Source organism: Macrosteles quadrilineatus, unplaced genomic scaffold (assembly GCF_028750875.1).
Source record: "Macrosteles quadrilineatus isolate MER2022 unplaced genomic scaffold, UCM_ALF_1.0 Scaffold_2__2_contigs__length_208266976, whole genome shotgun sequence".
NCBI classification, from domain to species: Eukaryota; Metazoa; Arthropoda; class Insecta; order Hemiptera; family Cicadellidae; genus Macrosteles; species Macrosteles quadrilineatus.
The window spans coordinates 159,147,317-159,168,126 of NW_026542595.1; the positions used below are offsets into that span (position 1 = coordinate 159,147,317).

At 35.9% G+C, this 20,810-nt stretch overlaps 1 protein-coding gene across 3 annotated transcripts; it reads right to left on the reverse strand.

Annotated features, from left to right (window-relative positions):
• Positions 1-1,380: 1,380 nt before the first annotated feature.
• Positions 1,381-20,453, reverse strand: LOC128987555 (uncharacterized). 3 transcript variants are annotated; one of them, XM_054408460.1, is made up of 11 exons: positions 20,418-20,453; positions 16,334-16,540; positions 13,899-14,019; positions 13,313-13,425; positions 12,717-12,849; positions 12,053-12,203; positions 7,561-7,648; positions 6,768-6,974; positions 3,578-3,795; positions 3,193-3,326; positions 1,381-2,603 (listed from the first exon to the last, which is right to left on the reverse strand). In XM_054408460.1, the coding sequence occupies exons 2-11, from the start codon at positions 16,464-16,466 to the stop codon at positions 2,315-2,317; spliced, it is 1,587 nt and encodes a 528-aa protein (XP_054264435.1). In that variant the 5' UTR covers positions 16,467-16,540; positions 20,418-20,453; the 3' UTR covers positions 1,381-2,314. The 3 variants fall into 3 exon arrangements, with proteins under 3 accessions (XP_054264435.1, XP_054264434.1, XP_054264436.1); XM_054408459.1 differs by having other exon boundaries at positions 3,193-3,329; XM_054408461.1 differs by lacking the exon at positions 20,418-20,453 and having other exon boundaries at positions 3,193-3,329; positions 13,903-14,019; positions 16,334-16,435.
• Positions 20,454-20,810: the final 357 nt, after the last annotated feature.

Genomic DNA, 20,810 nt, shown 5'->3' on the forward strand with positions numbered 1-20,810 from the left:
GTACGTGAAAGTCTGGATAGCGAGGATGACAATGCAGACGGTGATGTACAAACAGTTCTTTGTCAGCCTCTACCATTGTGGGAGACCGCTCAGTCATTCTGTCCAGATTGGGTAATTATTTACACTTTTTGTCCTCTTTACCGCAAAGCAGAGTTTCCCTCTTTTTAGCGGTGGATGGGAGAACCTCACCGTAGGAGAAAGTGATTGATTTTGGTGTGGAGGAAAACTGAGTATGGATAATCTCGTGGGTTTTGTGTTGGGTTGATTAATTTCTGAGGAAAAGTCATCGGCTTGGGTTGGATCTTCTAGGGCGGCAAAGGGCGTTTTGGGTTGAGAACTGGCAGGCTGTAATGGGTTCTGAAGAGGAAATGAAACCAACCAAAGACTTGAGGACTTGAGGTTATGTACTAATCTAACCTCAAGTCCTCAAGTACTTCAGTTAAAGTACTACTACTTCAGTTAAAATCATGAACCAATGTACTAATCTTGGTTCATGATTTTAACTGAAGTAGTGATGTCGAAGATATAAACGCTCTTGGATTTTATGAGTGACATGAATTATAGCAAGACATTATTAAAGAACAAAATCAGTCTCTGAAACATTCAGACTGTTTAGTTTTCTGTGTGTTGAAACATTCTCAATTTTTCACTGTGTTTGCACTTGTTTGGTTTTAAACTAAACTTGACGGAACCCAGCTGTCCCTGATTATTGGGCTATTAATTTATCCTGACCAAAGAAACAGCTGATTTTAGTAAGTAAAGCTTCACAGGCTGTTTTACCCCTCCAATATACATCCACCCCGAATTCTCAAACAGCTTATATCTCGCACAAGGCTTGCATCGCGGTCCGATGGTAGTGAGTGATTATTGTATCGTACTCGTTATCTGAGTTGTTTTATAGAGTAAACTCTGAAAATAGTGATTAATTCGTTACCAGTTTTAATTAACTATACCATCACATTAATTACAAAGGATCTATGCAAGCTTACAAAGTATTTATTCATCTAACACTAGAAACAAATATTGAAAATACTCTGGTAGACACAGATTGAGTAAAGACAAAGGAAACTATTCATATGAGGGAATAGAGTTTTAAAATCAGTGCTCAAAATAATTTGGAGTGAACCAGATAGTTTTTGATCTAGCCATACTTTAAATGACCTATTAATTGAAAATCTATTATAATCTATAGACGAATTTAACTTAGTCAATTTTAAGAAACAGTTTAAGAATTATTTTACGTTTATGCTATTTACTTAATCTATGCTATTTATGCCACTGATGTTTACAGGATAATTTTTTAAAGATGTTTTGGCAAGATGCTGAAGTGATAAAAATACTATCAGTACACATGCCATAAATAACTTGAGCACATAAGAATTCAAGATTTATTTTTAAAAATACAATATTATAAAGATGTAGAACATAATAAATAATGGAAGTAGGTTGGTTTTACAAAAATGGGACCTGTTCAAAAACTCTTTTGACTGAACTATCTCTAAGTAAGTTTTACTCGAAATTAATTAAAATGTTACGTATAACGTATAAGGAATATTTTTATCACGTTGAACGCTAAAGCTTTCTTTGTACTGGAAACCGATCTTTGTCAAACATAAATATAAAAATACAAAACCAACATTCAAGGAAAACAAGAGCATTTAATTCTTAAGATTAAAGTTATCTATTGTTGACAGTGGATAAGAGCAGAAAAACATGAACGTATTCAAACTCGTCAAAATAATTCTTTACGAGCACATAAAAGGGATAAAACCCAAAGATGTTCTACCGAAATGCAATATTACAGACTTTTAGATGATAATAAATATAATATAATCCATTGCATTATAATGAAACTCACAATTTGTCAGGACGGCTTGTGATGTAATACGCTTGTATAAAGAATCACTGACATTAAGCAATATAAAACACAATTCACAATGTAGGCGAACTAACCACATGGTACAGTATTGATGGTTAACACAAATCGTTCACCCAGCTTATACCTTTAATATCCAAAAGTAAATGATTGTAAATAGCTAGCAATATTTTTTATCGAATATTGATTTTGATCATAGCCTCCTCGAAGGCCGCAAGGTTGAGGTGTGGCAACGTCGCACCGGCCGGCCTTTGCCTTGGTAATAATACAAATGTGTAATAGTGGTTTCCGCGAGCCGGAAGTGCGGTGTTGCCACTTTTGTCTTGCTGTGGCCCTGTTTTAGATTAGGCCATTGTTTTATCGAAGTAAAAGTTCACTATGAATCTTTTCCACAATTTGGAACAGTCTAAAATTTTACACGTGAAACACCGTCGTTCTCTAGAAGGCGTTCTCAATGACAGCTCTAGACGCCAGTGTGACGTTGACGAGGCACGGAGGTACGAAGGTGGCGTAGGTGATTGTGTCCCTCATAGTGTAGAAGGTACTGAGGACGGTAGCCGAGGCACCAAACCCTACCAGACACACCGTGAACATCCTCTCCCAGAAGGTGAGAGGACCGATGGCGGGGTAGTTGTCCAGGGACACCAGCCCGAGCATCCGGTCACGGAAGTACAGGAGGTTCTGGACCACGAAGTTGTGGGGAGGGTCAGGAATCGGACGTCTAGAACTGGAAAAGAATTAACAAATATTTCTATGAGTTGATAGTCAAAATAAATATATTTTCTCTGAAGTTATTTGATCAGATGAAATATTGGTGGCTATATGAGGTTCCATCATACAGACGATATCCTTTATATAGTACTGTAGTGGTAATTAATTTACAGTTAGAATTGTTCATTCATTAAAAGAATGCGTAGCCTTACAAAATGTGAGCCCTAGAAAGTTTGTGTGAATACAAAGTGTTGTGTGTATTTAGAAGTTTGTGTGAAGTTTGTTGCAATTTCGTCATTCACCTTTGATAACAAATATTAAAAGTGTTCTCATTCGTTCAGATTAAAATTGTAGTCAAGTGGATTTCTGAAGGAGTAATTTTAAAAAGGCTACTTATTTAAATCATCTTTATTTTAAAAATGTAAGCACAATTGGGAGTTTTTTTATATCTTAGAAAATAGAAACCAGAATATTTTCACAGTACCAACGAACATCACTAAACCAAAACTTTTAAGAATGTTGAAACCAAATTTCATTCATCTGCAATAGCTATACTGATCCAGATGGTAATTACCAAACATGATTTTACTACAACTAAATCATACCTTTCATGAGGGACTTGACTAGGGTCCTGGAAGGTTCCATAGCCTTCCACCAGGACTGCTTCTCGTCTGAGATCTTCGTAACTGTCAACTGTTGTGTGGATGTCTAACAAAGTGACCAGATTGTTCTTCAACCCCTGCTGGTTAACATTTAGTGAAGTATAAGTTATTACACAAATAATTTTACTATGACAAATTGAGTTGTAAAAATTTGTTAGATTATTCATACGCATCAATTATTTTTCTAATAGGCATTCACACTTATCTTTGTATAACAAAATTGAATAATTAAGGTGTAAATTGTTGTTTCTAAGACGAAACACACTTTTCTCAATACAGTCGTAACCTAAAACAAAATTCTTCCTTTCTTGTACCTCATTACACTCACCTTTCCCACCAGTGTGCTATTTGCGGCTATGAAGGTGGGCTGGGGCTGCATGGCGCGTAGTCTGGCGTAGAACAGAGGAGGCAGTATGAACATCAGGGGCCCTGTAAGAGCGCCTCCAATTAGACCCATGACCAGGTCAAACCTAGGAACGGCCTCGCCTAGCAGCACGGCCAGTAGGATTACACAGGACCTCACCACACACCGCTTCCAGGTGAAGTCTGGGGAGAGAGTTCAGAGTTATCATTGTCCTTGCAAACTCTAGTAATAAAATCGAGTGTGCTTTACTACAACTGACGTCTAGTGAGAGAGTCAGGCGTTAAATGTGTCCTTACAAAGTCTAGTTAGGTAGTCGTGAGTCAAAATGTTTCCTATAAAATCTAGGTAAAAATCGTGGATTTTAGAATTGTTTGTCGGTTCTCACAATTTTAAAAAGAGAGTCAAGGGGGACTACTGTTTTTATTCTGGAGGTTAAATATACTTACAAGGACCAAAACTTGAGATGAAAGTTTGTCGTAGAAATATGTAAAAGAAATGTTAGATCTGAATCTTTATGATGAATGTAGGTTCTTTTCAAAATTACTATTATTGGAACTCCAAACTATTCCACCCGGTTATTTCATTCTATTGATTATACCTACGCAAGCACTACACTGCTATTTTCTAGAGAATCAAGTAACGCTATAAACATAGCTGTAACACTCAACACTGTAATCAATCACATAAAGGTTGAGCTCAAGACCTAGTTACCAAGATTTGGATCAATTGCCGATCAGCTGTTATTGACGGCGATAGTTATTGACAGGTGGTCTATGTGTCCACTCTCTCCTGGGAAAGTGTCACTGGCAGCTGGTCACTCACTGAATCACTGGCCACGACTAGGATCTGCCATTATACTATGAGGTTGGCTCTTGTAGTACATCTGACCTGCATAGTGCATTGTGTGGCTTTCTTTTGTAAAACTTCTATAGTTTCGTCAACAGAAGATTGAAAATACACAATGTATAAACAGCATAGAATAGTATACTGTTTGGATTCAGAGAGTACCTATCAAAGTTCCTTCAGACGCTTTTTGATCAATAAATCATCTTGTGTTCATAAACTGTTAATTGAAAATAATTGTATGGTTCTTGGAACTTCAAAGAAGCCCTTCCTTGTCTAGAAGACCAATCCTGTTTAGTTTTATTTATCGGTAGACCTGGAGTTTAAGGTCAGCTCCAAACCAAAGATTCATAAAATAGTGACATAGCTGAAAGCCATTATTGTGTTTGGCAAGATTTTAACACGAGTCTTCAGATAGGATTGGAGTGGACTACCATTCTCACCAATGGAACAGTAATGACACTTTCTATAAAATCTTCAACCCTTCCAAAGCATCGAATTGGTGAAACTTCGATCCAATGAATACAATTATTTAATATGTGTCTCGTCGCGTTTGGTAAGTCGGTAGCTCAGTCGGTATGATCGCCCAACGTTCATATAAGACCAAGTAGCGCCACGGATTTCGGGCTCAAGGCAGCGATGTCGTGGGTTGGATTCTAGAGCCTGCGACTACTTTTTATCAGTAAAGTTCACCCTTGTACTGTACCGGCCCACGCCTTGCTTCGTTGGATACGCTTCATACACAAGTCTATAGTCTCTCTGTACAGTTAAATCAAAGGATAAAGAGGATGCCGACCATTTTTAAAATGTGATTTATTCGTTGAGAGCTATTTTTTTCCAGTTTTTGTTTAAACAATTTCCTAGCATTTCCTTTAAATCAAAAAATATGTTTAAAATAGAACGCTATAAATTCGAAGTAAAAAATACACATCTGCATTTACCAGTCCTGAATTTTGAATTTCAAAACTTTCCTCGCACATTTCCTCGCTAAATCATATTACTCCCACATTGTCTCTTGTTTCCGTGTGGTCTTGGTCCATCATTAGTGTCAAACGTAGCGTGTTTGTAGACAATGCAACATAAATTACTCGGTGTAATCACAGATTACCGTGACGTGGCGAAGTGCGATCCCATGAAACAGAAACATCAAATACCACATTCGCGTGAAGCTCTTCCTCTGCTGCTGCGTGACCAGGCAGTTACGGGCTTGAGAAATTTCAGTTTCTTCCCATTAGCTGCCGTTAGAGGTGGGAATGTTCTAAGAAACTTCCGACTAAAAATTGGATACGAAATGTGGAATGTAACGAATGTAACCCGAAACTGAGCTGGCCTACTGGAAGTGATCGGATGATTCTGGTTCATACAAAGTGATGAGACGGTGAATAATTTTAGAAACTGGTGTCTGGTTTCCCATTAGAATTTCTAACGTGGAATCTATGAATAAATTATTTTTTGGGTGTTAATTTGTGGTTTTATCCAATTGTAATAAATTGTTGATGTTGTTTTAAGCGGGAATAACAATTTGTAAATAAATAGGGAATAGCCAATAAATATATTGGTAGTCCCAGATGTAAACTCAACAAGTAAATTTAATTGTATTAGTAGTTAATTGTTTTCTATTCTATTGAACATAATTTGCGAAATCTTACAGTTAAGAAATCTGCCACTAAATATGTAGAACTATGTATTTATAATGAAACAGAGTAATACATGTGTAACTAGTACTTCTCAGATACTACACGGACTCGATGGATTGCGATAAAAATAGCCACATAAACTCCCCACTGATAGATATGTACTTACTAGTATTTTGAGACATTTGCCCACAAGTGCCCACACGTCTCTGCCCACAAGTGATCATATCATCACTACGTTATCCCTACCCAAAAGCTGATGGTAATTACTTTTTGTCAAATATTTATGTTTATATTGATGATTTGATCTCCCTTATTTAAAACCCAAAATGACAAAAAATACACAAGCAAAATACATGGACTGTTAGAATAGGATTCTGTATGTTGTAAAAAATAATTAACCTAGCTGAAAAGCAAAGCCATTTTCAACACAAAGTGAATCCAATTGGGTCTGTGGAAGTTGTTGACTTCGTAAGTTATGTAACATTCATGCTCTCAGGAACCTTGGTTAAAGATACCCACTTTAATTACCTGCAGGATAATTACCTACATATTTTGCACATACTGTATTTGTTGCTATTAAAACAGGTTTTCCAACGAAATTTACTTTAATATCTAAAAGTTTGACCACGAATGGATATGATAAACAATATACCAAGTATAAGCAGTAGACTAACCCTGAGGAACACCAAGACTGTGTTCTATATCCTGGAATAAGGCAGTCCCGCTGACTACCATGCTGAGGCAGATCTGCAGAGTTACCAGCAGTTCGTCAGCAAGGAGAGGACCACTGGGAGGCAGACCTTGCAGTAAGTTGTAGCGGAGCTGGTCACCAAACCTGACGAAGGCGATAAGACAAGTCACCAGGAACAGCGTGCCAGTGACTGTAACATGCAAACAAGGCTTGCAGTGTGTGAGGATCATTGTAGGATGTCGATTATAACAACATTTGAAAGAAGTATTACTGTTTGTGAAACAAAGGGTTAAATAATGACCACCAGAACGTGAAACAAGACTTTGCGACTTGTGAGGAAAGTGCCGCATGTTGATCAGAATGTATAAACATTTCAACACTTCACTGTGTTGCCTTATTCCATGGTCTTATGGACAGGGAAAGAAGGCAACACAGCGAAGATAGTATGAGGAAGAACATAGGATGATAACCATTAAAACGTGATATTAATGTCTGAGAAAACCCATAGGATGTCGTTCATTAGAACATGAAAGGTGGGAAATGTTTGAGGAAGTCCAGGCCAACGTTACCTAGAAATGGAATGTAAAAACACAGTTACAGTAACTGTAAAGCTTACTAGTTAAACTTATGTTTAATGAAGATTTCCTATACTCACAATAAGTGCCAATTTGCATAATATCAAATTTATTATGCAGTGCAGTATCTATTATTGATAAAAGCTTATGCAATATTTAAAGGTGTAGAACACAGTTCTGTCAATTGAAGCTCTAGCTCACCTGAAAAAGCTCCAAGGATTGCATGTCCAAGTTTCCTCTTGTCAGCCATGTCTACTTGTACTGTCAAGATAACAGGGTGGATGTCGAACTTAAACAGACCGAAGCACAACATTTCAAATAAATCAATTTCCTTAACAGGATTATATGAGACACAAATTGCAACGTTATAAATCATTACTGTCAATAAATCATCAATCTCGACCTAAGGTTAAAAGGAACCTCATCATGTTGAACTTTTCCCATCCAAGCTAAATTACTACTCAGATAAGAGTATAAATGACCATGTTGGTAGAGAAACTCCCTGTTTGACCAGTGTATTGGGGCGGGGTCACCTTTGAACTTTGTGACCTTAGCAGCTTCGTGCCGTTACCGTTGTATCAAAACTGTAATTTGGATCCGTATAACTGTGGGAATATAATCTGGAATAATAGCATTTACTTTGATACTTTAGCAGTTTTATAATTTCTACGAGATAATTAACAGGTTATAGTATACAGTTTTGGTTTACCTGGTGTTGGGTCGGTTTGCGGAGTAACTTACTTTAGAGCCAGCGCTCATACGATCTGCTTGAGCTACTCAAAGATAGATTCATAAATATATTTTCTGCATCTCACAATTTGTTTGACTAAAATAAAATTTTGGAATTAAGTGTATGAATAAGTGCATTTAGTAGATCTAATAAGGAGGAATTTTTGTTACTGCCAATTACGAAGGAGGGATGATCGGATAGATCTTTTAATGAAAACAATCATATCTATTTTTTTAATTTATTCACAAATAGACAAAATTTAATTCTTACATTAATTTTACAAATAAAATATTGATGAAAGGTCGTCGTCTGTGGGTGTGGAACCAATTATGCTGGCGGCATTTCCTTTCTGTATGGCCATGGCAATTCGTTGTATTAAGTGGCTCCCTGCTTTATGGTCACCTGTTTTTTCTATTAGCTTGCGGCCTATTTGATTTACCCAGTTCTTGCCTTCCTTGCACCATGGCCCAGCAGTTTCCACACTCAGGACGATTAATTGGTATCCTTTTGATGTAATATTAGAGTATTTTGTATGTTTTCTCTGGGTGGCCATTTCAGCTGCTGCTCATATTGCTTTTTTGTTTGATTTATATAACTTACTGCGTAAGTATCAGAGCAAGTGAAATCCCAGATTAGACATTGGCCCTTGCTCCAGGCTTGTGGCTCCATCTGGCCGCTTCCCATCATTTCGGTCAAGACCTGTGGGTTCCAGTTGGGCTGGGATGTCAGCACACACCAAAGCTTTTTTTATCATATTGTTAACTTCAGCGTGTCGGAAAAATCTTCCAGAACTGTTGATACAGGATAACGGGTGTAAACCTCTCTTGTCTACGATTTCACCACAGACACACTGAAATTCTCGGCAGAGATTACAACCTAATCTAAGTCCAATACTAATTTGGAAGCTTTTGTCATCCATAAACATACCAATGTTTTTTGATGGAAAGGCATGTAACCATGCTCCAGACTCTTTTTCTTTGATGGCATGCATTCTTGCTAAATCTTAAACGTTTTCAAATTTTAAATTTTCTTCTTTCTTCTTCATAACTATGTTTTCCCATTATGCTGTAAGATTGGGTTTGAAGGCAGTTCATTGTAATTTTTTAAAAACTCTTCGATTCCATCAGTACAGAAAGATAACACCAATTCGTCAACTGGTATATCAAGTATGTTGGAGACTCCTGCACATGATGAAAGAAAAGTGGGCAAACTTAAATCAATGAGACTTCGTATACCAATGCCACCACGGCTTATAGGGAGACTTGCTTGTTCCATTTGCTTGGGTGTAATATTTAGGTTTAAAATATCCTTCAGGGATGAAATGATTGTATCGTCCAGAGTACTTAAAGCTTGTTGAAATAGAAATGTTGGTACACTTCTAAGTGTGTAAAGCATTTTGGGTATACCGAGGAAATTTTTCAACAAAAAATAGGCAATGTGTTTGGGTAGTGATTTAAGCCGTTCGACCATGATCTTCAAAGATTCTAAATGTTTATTCAATGGATTTTGAAATCCTTCAAAGGAGAACCTAACAGATATAATTCTGAGGAATGTACTGTTTGAATGCCTGGAAGAACAGTTCTGAAATGTGTTTCTATGTCAGGGTCAATGATGTTTGATGTGAAAAATAACTCACACTTTTTAGGATTAATTGTTAATCCTATTTTTCTTGATTCACTTATCAGTATGTTGATGTCCTCCCATACAGTTTTCGGATCACCAGCCAATGTACCATCGTCTAAATAAAACAGTTTTAGTTTCGATTTGAGCTTGAGCAAAATTGGATGAATGGCTAGACTAAAGGTGAGTGAGCTTGTTGGATCGCCTTGTTGACAACCAACACGTGATTCAATAATTTTGATTCCAAAAAATAATGTAGATGACGAACTGTAACATTGCCACAAAAATGGGTATAGTTCAGGAACATTTTCTTTAAACTCTTTTAGTAAAATGTCTCTTTCAGCAGAATTGAATGCATTTTTATAGTCAATTTTAACCAAAACCTTGTTGGACTCTTTTTCATTCTCAAGAAATGTTCGTGTTGCATGAATAATGGTCTCACAACCTTGCTTAGTTGCAAAACCTAATTGATAAGGTTGAAAATAGTTTTTACACTTTTCTTGAACAGCTTGACAGCATATTTTAGCTGTGAGTCTTCTAAATACACATCCAACTGCAATTGGTCTTAATCCACCATCTTTCTTGTTCAATGCACAAAGATTAGCACCATAAATATATTTTAAAATTGAACTGTTGACCTTTCCTTCAAGCATAAAATTAACAAGATCTGTAATGCTTTTCAGCAGTTCCCCCCCCTGGTCATTTGCAGATTTAGATGTTAAGTCTTTCAAATGTTGAGGTGAAATACCATCAAAACCAGAAGAAGAACCATTAGGAAAAGAGGAGATTGAACTTTTTACTTGGGATTCTTTTGTTTTTAAGAAAATAGATGTTTCATTTGGAGGATCAGGTATTTGGAGGTCTCGAGACGGAGTAGGATGCATGGAAAGCAATTTGTCGTGATTTTGAGCCGTTACATCAGCAACTGTGTCATTAGAAGAAATTATTCTTACTGCTCCTTTTGTGTCGAAATCCTCAATCTTTTTCATAACTTTGTGTTCTATTGTACTTTTCTTGAATTTATTTTCTTTTATTATTGGTAGTTTTTCGTGTGATATATTTTCTTTTACTAGAAGTGTTAATGATTTTGTGTTTTGTTTTTCTGGTATTCTTAAACACTCGTATGAAAATAACATAAGGCTTAACCAAGCAGATTGTGAGTTAGTTTTGATGCACGCTGTAATACGACGTGATAATTTGTCTGCTGCGATTGGTCTTGCTCCTTTCGGGATGCGCTTCAATATGGGAACGTTTTTCTTCAGATTTGTAACTAGATTTTAAAATGAATTAAGGTCCAAATTTGCACCTATACCAGGAGTTAACCGTTTTGTTTGACTACATAGAAGGTTGGAATTTGTATTTGATGATTCATTGTTAGGGGGCAAATTAGTTATCGGTGTTAATTTGGTGGCCTCTGTTCTTCTTAAACAGTGGATTTTGTGAAGCTTTAAACCTTTCTCGGTTTTTAGGGCCTTTACACAGATATTACAGATAAATCCTTTTTGACTTTCACATGAAGAATGAGTATTGTATAGATTTTTGGTTTGCGTAAGTACAGAGTCTGTCGACGAGTCATGAGATGTGTATGTGGGTCTGAAATATCTGGGATCTCTGTTTGTGTGGATGGAATTTGATACATCTGATGAGGTCGATTGTGACATTTTATAAAAGATTTCCCATTCAAAGAAAAGAAAAATTGAGGTTATTATAAGGTAAACATGAGCTCTGGTCTTTGCATGAAGAAGGCTGGTTCAGCTGATAAAAGAATTTTAAATAAAAATAAACCAATAATATTATTTTGAAAACAAATAAAATGAATATTTGGGGTTAGAGGTTAGATGAGTTTAAGTTGTGAGAATTATTAATGATATAGAGGTATAATGTATAAAATACTTATTGGTATAAAACCTGTCTTCTTAAAGATCTTTTTGAAACACTGTTTAAAAGCTAATTTAAAAATTATTCACTAATAATCACTGAAAATTGAAGAGCAAAATGTTTATCAACTTTATAAATTCACATCAGCTGTGGTATGTTTACATTTTCTGAAAAGTTCTTTGATCAGCAGTATTCTTATTTTTCCTCAAATATAGAGCATGTTCCGAAGTTACTACTAAGTCAGCTCATGTTTACAGCCGACTATATATTTTGAAAAGAGAATCCATCAATATCTTATGATGGCTGTGATATCCCCAACTTCTAACGCAATAATGGTGACGTGCTAACAGTTTTTTTGCAATCTTACAGTTGTTCTACCCAGAATAAACAGTTTATTCAATTTGACCAAACATTGTTATATTATCATTTTTGTATGTCTCACATCTTAACTATGAGTTTCATTACCTGGAACGCCAGTATCCCATAGGCCAGGAACACACCCTCCCAGGACGGCCTAGGCACCACGGCAGGTGAGGCTGGCTCAGCAGTCAGTAGACATGTCCACGTCAGCACTGATACACTCAGCACCGTACCTACACTGGTACCAGCAACCCATCTGTGCAAAGCTCACAATACATTAGATCATACTGACTGCATTATATTTCGTACGATTGAAATGTTTACCCAAAGCCGTCGTTTAACACATTCACTATGTTTCAGTAGACTACACATACAGAGGAGTGGCTGTTAGTTAAATATCAAATATGGAACAAGAACAACTGTAATTCGTTTGAATATTAAATTATCAAGGGCAGCAAGGCCAAGTTTCGAACCATCACAATCTAATGACTTTTCTAGGACAAAAAGTCTAAGGTAAAAAATTGTGCACTATCAATTATTTTTATCAATTATTATTTGATATGGGAACGCCACTGTAACACTCAACTACCCACCGTCCTATATTTCCTACCACCATCTCTAGTGGTTTGGCACCCCCTCAAGTTGACTTAAGTAACAAGTGGGCCCGTGAGCCAAAAGAAACTTAGAACATCGTGTAGGTAAATTAGGGTACTTGCTATTTTACCGATAATATTTTTTTAGGCACTATAATCATGACTGGTAGTCTTACTTCATGTCCTTGGGACTACCCAGCCACATGACAGGACACAGTGCCAGCCCCAACAGCAACATCCAATAGCAGAAGGAGAAGTCAAAGTTCCAATTAGACGCCTTTAGGCCCAGCATCTGTAGGTTCTGGGAGGCTGAAAGAGAATTTAAAGTGATTTAAAGCGATATAGGAATACAATAATATATTATTGGGTTTGAGGGGGTTGAACGGTTTACTATTCTTTTTTTAAGGTTTTAGTAAACGTAAAGCGGGCATAGAAAATAACTTATCTATCATTATGTATTGTAAACAAACAGAATTCGGCCAACGCATAGGCCAATGACACACATAAGCACATTCATGACCTGATTACTGTATAACTGAATCAAAACAAAGATAATTTTACACAACTAAGCTGTGCAATTGGGCTTGTTTTTTTTATTTTTTATTTATTTTTTTTTATCAGAGGTGTGTTGTTTGTAAGGCTTTTCCTACAGTAAATATGAAGAACCGTAGTCTGAATAATTGTTCTGTTCTGTGTCCTTGTCCCATTGTGAAGCAAAGGTCAAGCAATTTGATTGTAAAACTTCTACAAAATATATATGCATTGAACTCACCGACCAACAGATTGGGAATTCCTCCACCAAACACTGCGAGGTCTAACAGAAAAGTCACCATTCTACTGACACCTTCGCCGAACGTCATCTCTGCAATGGCTGCGTATGGATATCTGAAACACCATAGTTATTGTATATTTTTTTATATATTTTTTTTATTTCTCTAGGTTATAGTTCGTTATTACTTCAGGTTGTACAGGTTATCATTTACACACAAATACATGCATTGGTGATTGGCGGGGTTTGAACTCAGGTCCCGCTCTGTACCAGTAGAATGCAATAGACTAGCTCACTCCCTGGTGTACTTAGTTTAAAATGTAACTTTCATAACGAGTAGTTCCAAAGAGGCGTCCAAAGTATGATGGACTTTGCTAATGCGTTATGCATAAACTTCTTAATTCTAGCTGCAGGTAAACTACTTCATCGTGTTGACGTTCTTGACAATAATATTGCAAGGCATGTCAAATTCTATGCTTGAGAACCTCTAACATAGTTTCACTGTCTAACTTAGACAAAATGATTCTTTACTATAACATAATTCTCATTATGATAATAAAGACAAAGAGATAAAACGTTGGAGACTAACCTACTTTTGTGAGCGATTTCCGGGTTTATTTGTTCTGCCATCAGCCAACACCGACCCAGCAGCATCGCTGTGTATACTTGCACACCGAAGATACACAAGGCCAAGGGTATACCCAGCCATCCTATAACGTACATGGTGTTACAATTATATACTGCGGACAGCTATGAATAAATGATTTGAAGATTCATACTATTAACATTAAAAACAGTGTTTTTGACAAATTACAGTTTACACAGGGTATCCGAAGCTATTTTTCAGGTATCATGCAAATGTTGGTTATAATTTTGTTATAACTACACTAAATGTTACCATTACTGTTTAGGTATCCTAATAAATGCATACAACAACAAGAAAATATAGCTTAACCACAGATCAAGGTGGTTAAGCTATATTTTCAAAGGTGGTGATCAAAGGTGGCTCACAGGTGTTGTGAGCTCCAACATACAAAAGTAAAAAGTTTGGATTACCTTTTGCAATAAAAAAATGTATTCTCCTCTGACCAGAGGTTCATATGAAATATTGGGGGTCGCCATGGACAAGTGAAAAAACTTTAGAACGAAAGTAGTAAAGCAGTACATCCTAGTTTTCAAGTATATTTTTTTACGTTTTAAATAAAGACTGCACATTAGTTTACGTCCTACAATCATACGAATGAATATTTCGATCGATATTTGTTTATTTCATTCTATTCAAGTTTGATTAGTTAGGTTCAATAATCTAATATATAAAATTCTCGTGTCACAGTGTTTGTCTGCAAACTCCTCCGGAACGACTTCACCGATCGTTATGAAATTTGGTGTGTAAATTCTGTAGGTATGCGAATCGGACGTAAACTATTTCCCATTTCGAAATTCTTAAAAGGGCTCCGCCCCAGTGGCTCTGGAGTTTCCCATGTTAACCTTATGAGAAATGGAATTAATGAATCTTAACAGCTGTTTCAATTAAACAAGTTGGTTCTGTTCTATAATGTTCAATAACATTAAAGTTACAAGGATTACCAACAGGGTGCAGCACTATTATTTCTTTTACATTTATGACAACAGCTAATTTGCAACCAAAAGGTGAGTGAGCGTAGCGAACGAACTTCAAACCGGAGGCGAGTGAGCGTAGCGAACGAGCTCCAACCCAAAGGTGAGTGAGCGTAGCGAACGAACTTCAACCAGGACGTGATTGAGCGATGCGAACGAGATCATCTTGAAAATTAAACGTAACGGTACTTTCTTTCCATCGGTCTGTCTTAGGGGAAACCTATAACTTAGGCGATACGAAGTTCGCCGGGTCAGCTAGTTGATATATAAAATAACTAGCAGAGTACCCGTCCTTCGTACGGGGTTGGAATATAAGTATTAAATGCTTATTGCAGTTATACTCAAGCTTTGCGTTTGCAATAAGGGAGGACACAGTTTGATAAAATTTGCTTTTTTAAATTTACAGTATTCTATAGTATTACACATCTACCATAGCCATAATGTTCTACCACTTCACCTAAACAATAGAGAAAAATAAATTATTAACAATTCGCAAAATATCACAAATTATTCATGAAATGAAAAACATAAACATAACTGTAAACAATCCTACTTTGACAGTTCTCATTGCGAATCACAGTTTTTTGTTGCTGCTTAGATCAAATTAGCTGTTTTCATAAATGCAAAAAAAATATAGTGCTGCACCTTGTTGGTAAATCTTATAACTTTTTAATGCTTTTCCATATCATAGAACCAACTTTTTTAGTTGAAACAGCTGACTAAATTCTTTAATTCCCTTTAAATATGAATACTCATAAGGTTAACATAGGGAATTACATAGCCACTGGGGCGGAGCCCGAAAGGATTTTCGAGATAATAATATGCCTATATGTTAATCGGGAATGTAAGCTATCATCATGCCAAATTTCAGCCCAATCCGTCCAGTGGTTTATGCGTGATTGAACTTCAAACAAACAAGCAAACAAACAAACAAACAAACACACAAACTTTCACATTTATAATATTAGTAAGATTTATACATCGATATTTTTCATTCGAACGAGTGTAGGATGCAAACTAAAGTGCAGCCTAAATCAAACATGTTAGTGTACCATGAAAGACTATAATCATACGATTCATAAACTTCGAGTAAATTGTCACTTTTATCCACTTACGTTATGACAACTGTCAGTTCAATTTCAAAGTGTGTATTACCAAAGACACATAGGATTAAATAAAGACCAACAGCAGTGCTGCGGTTTCTGTCGTCCACCGCTTGGAGTGCCGTGTAGTTAAGTGAATGCGCCGTAACTAAACGGCACTCAAACGGTGGACGCCAGAACTTATGGTAACCACAGAACTTCTGTGGTTTATATTTAATTCTAATTGTCTGTGGTATTACTTTCAGGAGGAAATGACAATAAAGAACGATGGAAACATTTACTATCTTTACAATTTAACACTAACCACATCCTATAATAGCTCTGGGCAGAGCCACCACTGGGAAGACGCCGAAGAGATCGATGATGCAGAGAGTAGAGAAGAGTACAGACAGACCTGTAGAGCCCGCGGGGCTCACCAGGGGGTTGGACGCTACCATGGTCAGTGATCAGTGGGAGGTCATCTCTAGAAGCTGGGGGTCAGGAGTTGAGAGGGGCCTAGGCATGACTCAACCTAGGAGGTGACATCAGATTTGGTCATGTAAGAAATAATGCGAAATTATGAGTGACTAAATTTCCTAACCCTATTCTACTGTTAGAGGGGTGTACGTAATTGTAAGGTAATAAATTATGTAAATAATTATATAGGTAATTTGTTATGGATATGGGAATGAGATAAGTTCACATTATACTTTTTTCCCCACACTACACTGTTTTAATAGACTTTCAACGCATGAAGTTAGTCAGGAAAACAGCTGTTTGACGCCTGCTCAATCAAATGGGGTTTCATTACTACTACTGTACTGTAAGGTAATGAGTTTTTACCGGACACCTACCAGCTGATTATATTTGGCAATGAGTGGTTATAAACAAAAATATATTACGAGTAGTGAGTGTTACTCATTTAGTCGGTGGGCAAAATATAAAGATGTGTACACATTCTTTACTATTAAGTTAGCTTAGAGTATGGCTTAAAATACCGTTCGTCACTCGACCAAAATGTGTTTACTGGACTTGTATGGTATTCCCGCACTCGACTTCGTCTCGAACGGAAACGACCACACTCGTCCGATAACCACATATTTTCAGTACTAGTAACGTAATATACTATTACCGGACACCAGCTCATTAAAATTGGCAACAAATCAACAAATTAAAAAACGAAAACATAACCACTCTTAGAAGTTTTGAGTAGTGAGTGATTGTTAAGTCCTTTAGTCGGTAAGATTACCCAACGGATTTGTAGTTTTTTTCCTATTAGGTTAGTTTAGAGTGGTATGGCGAAAAATATCGTACGTCACTCCATGTTTTTACCGCACTCGTATATGGTAAACACCTATTTTCCGGACTAGTATCCTTTTTAAGTTGAACCTGGTGATTTACAGTGTGAGTTGTCCAAAATATTTAAAGATTGCAAAGCATTCATGTTTAAAGCCAAATAATATTCAAACAGTGACAAGAATCAATGTAATTCTATTGACACGCAATTAATTGTTCTGCCAGTTAGAAGCAGGCGTGTCCTTTGCCTCCTCCTGTTACTTCTCCGTGATAATTCCGAGACATGGTCGTCTGAGCTTACTTTAGCTTGTATTTCCACTATTATTTATATTAAACAAGGAGACCTAACTCTGGATTTTTAACTACAATTATTTAGCTTCATAACATTAGTATTCTGCCTGATTCCGTTAATTAAATTTACTTATCTTTTATAATCAGTGATGGATACAACGATTACAAACTATTACAACCGTTGTATTTGTAAAGAGAAAACATAAAGTACAGTACGTAGCTAAGACAAGACTATATTTTTCAAAGTGTTGTGATGAAGCTATAAGAAGCCGTCGAAGTATTTGACCGACCTCTCACACACAAACAGGATTACATATTCACTGTCAACACCTTAGCTAAGATCCTACATGTTGGGTAATAAACAAACAAACTATAAACTATTATGGGGATTACATGATGTAATGCCCAGCCAGTAGTAGTTAAGAAACATAATTGCAACGAAAAAATATAATTGTTATGTCCATTTAAGTTTCGTTAAAGTAAGTGCATACCTACCGTGCGAGTTCTGAAAGGATGTTCAAAATTTAGTTGAGTATATACAAGTTATATTTAAGATTATTTGTAGGATGAAAATTGGGTATTTATTTGATTGTACACTACGTTCATTGAGACTTTACACCAAAATTTATATTCATCAATATTAAATCGCATATGCCATCCAAATATATTACCGTACCAAAGACCAAAGTACTCCCAATGTAATTTACTTTTTCATCATAAGTTTCGTCAGAACTTGAGCTCGGGTGGAAAAGAGTCCCTTAACACACTAGTGATGAAATACACTAGTACAGTAATTATTTTTTAGAGAAAGGCACAAAGGTTTGAAACGGCAAAGTACAGTTATGTTTCAACAACAAACTCAACTATAAAAGGTATAAAATTACCTGAGTACTGCCAGAATGATCCTGTTGGTCCTTATGGATTACGTGTTTCGAGGAGCTTAAGTCCTCATCATCAGATCTCGTACAAGAAACACATCTATCACTTCGAAAAGGTCGTCAAAAGTTTAAATATACAACACGGACACATAATAAATAAACACATTTTACAATTACGGGTAGGCCTACCGAGGTCGGACATTGCAATTTTTTGTCGGTAGGCCTACCCGTAATTGTAAAATGTGTTTATTTATTATGTGTCCGTGTTGTATATTTAAACTTTTGACGACCTTTTCGAAGTGATAGATGTGTTTCTTGTACAAGATCTGATGATGAGGACTTAAGCTCCTCGAAACGCGTTATCCGTAAGGACCAACAGGATCATTCTGGCAGTACTCAGGTAATTTTATACCTTTTATAGTTTGTTCTGTGATCCAGAGACAAAAACAACTCAAAATATGAACAAATTCAATGTTAACAATGCGAATACACAATGCGAATTCAATGAATGTGTTAAGAATACACACCGTACCTTGTCAAGATACCAACCGCAGTACTTCAATGCATTGCAAGGCAAAGTTGAAAACGCAGGCATTCTACTGTTTGTTGTTTTAATTTTTACGCTATTTAAAAACGACAATAAAACATTTGCTAGTTAAGTAAACTATTAAATAAATCTGTTAATTAAATACTCAACACTATATAAAATTATCATGCTGACAATATTGTTGTAAAGTTGTGGTTCAGCCTAGGATTTTTTTCGTCTAATGAAAAGTTCTTGTAAACTGATTGTATCAGTAATTTACACTGGATAATACAGGATTGACAGTCGAAAGATACAAAGCAAAACGATTCAACAAAACAAGGTTTGCAAGGCGTGGCAATAAAAATTATGAGTGATATCATATATTTGATAATATATGCTATTACACATATTACTGTATATTAGTCAAGTATAATTTTACGTTTCATAATTATAAAAATACTAAGTTTATAACGTTTTATATTATAAGTTGGATAACCTTTTTTCATTCAATTTCTTTATATTTACAATTTTTAGTTCAGAGAGGGGGTTTCATAATTGTATCGTTGTATACAAATAACGCATAATAATATTGTAAAATGGTGTTTACCGTAAATAAATAAATAAATGCTAGTCCACCGTCACTAAAATCACACCAGAGTGCTATCTGTATCTGTCTTAGATAAATTTCGTTGCATATGCTGCATAACTCAAATTCCTTCTAAGACTTGTTTACTATTGAAAGGTATCTACTTTATACTATTTTCGTATAATAATTTATGATGCATGTTATGATAAGACTACTTGGCCATTGACTTAGAACATATTTTATTTTAAAGTAGCTCATAAGCAAAGAATTTGTTAGATTATTTATCTCCGTAGTCTTGTTAAGGTCCGACACCTAATTGAAGATCTAAATCAATGGTTGATAGACCACTATAATCCCAAGTATTCAAGTTTCAATCAGTAGTAAATATCTAGATTGAGTCATTTGTTATAAAACTATAAGTTATAAAACTATTTTAATTTAAAGTATAAAATAAGGTTATCTTATGTATCAATTTTTCTTAAATATTCCTGGCCTCATGCAGTTAATGCACGAGCCCTCTAAATATACACAAATAATTCAAAAGGAAATGAAAACTATCAAAAAACGTAGCTAAACGTGAATCTAAAAACTTAAGTATTGTCCTTTCTCTCCAGTAATTTACACCATTATTAAAATAATTTAATTTTGTCGTTTTTTTAACTAGGGACACAAAATAAAAACCCAATTACGAGAGGGTAGCTCAACCGTTATTGACGAATATAGTGAAATTATGTACTGTATTTTACTCTGCAAATAAAACTAACCGTAAAACATCAAAATTAAATATACCTCTTATTTAATAACCAAATCAGAATACAATGTCGTTACTCACCTATCTTTTAGTGTCCAGAGCCCTGTAAAGTCCAAATGAAACTGAGCCTTGTGGTTGCATAAGTTGTCACTCAATACGTAGAAGCCCCGAGGTATGGTCTCTCATGGTGGCCAGACATGGGTATTGTACAGGAGAATAGCACTGTTGCGGTTCGGTTTGAAAAAAAATCTATGTGTTCCTAGGATAGTTGTTACTCTCTCGGATATTGGTGGTGACGTGGGTTCAATCCTCGACATATAACTTTAAGGGGTGTGTATCGTTTTTGCTTAAAGCGCTCTCAACTACGATGCCACTTGCTTTAAAAACCAACAAAATAAATTTTATTAGCAAGTTGACACATAATGTCTCCCATTAGCTTGTCAACAACCCTTATGTTAAGTGGTTAAAGTAAAT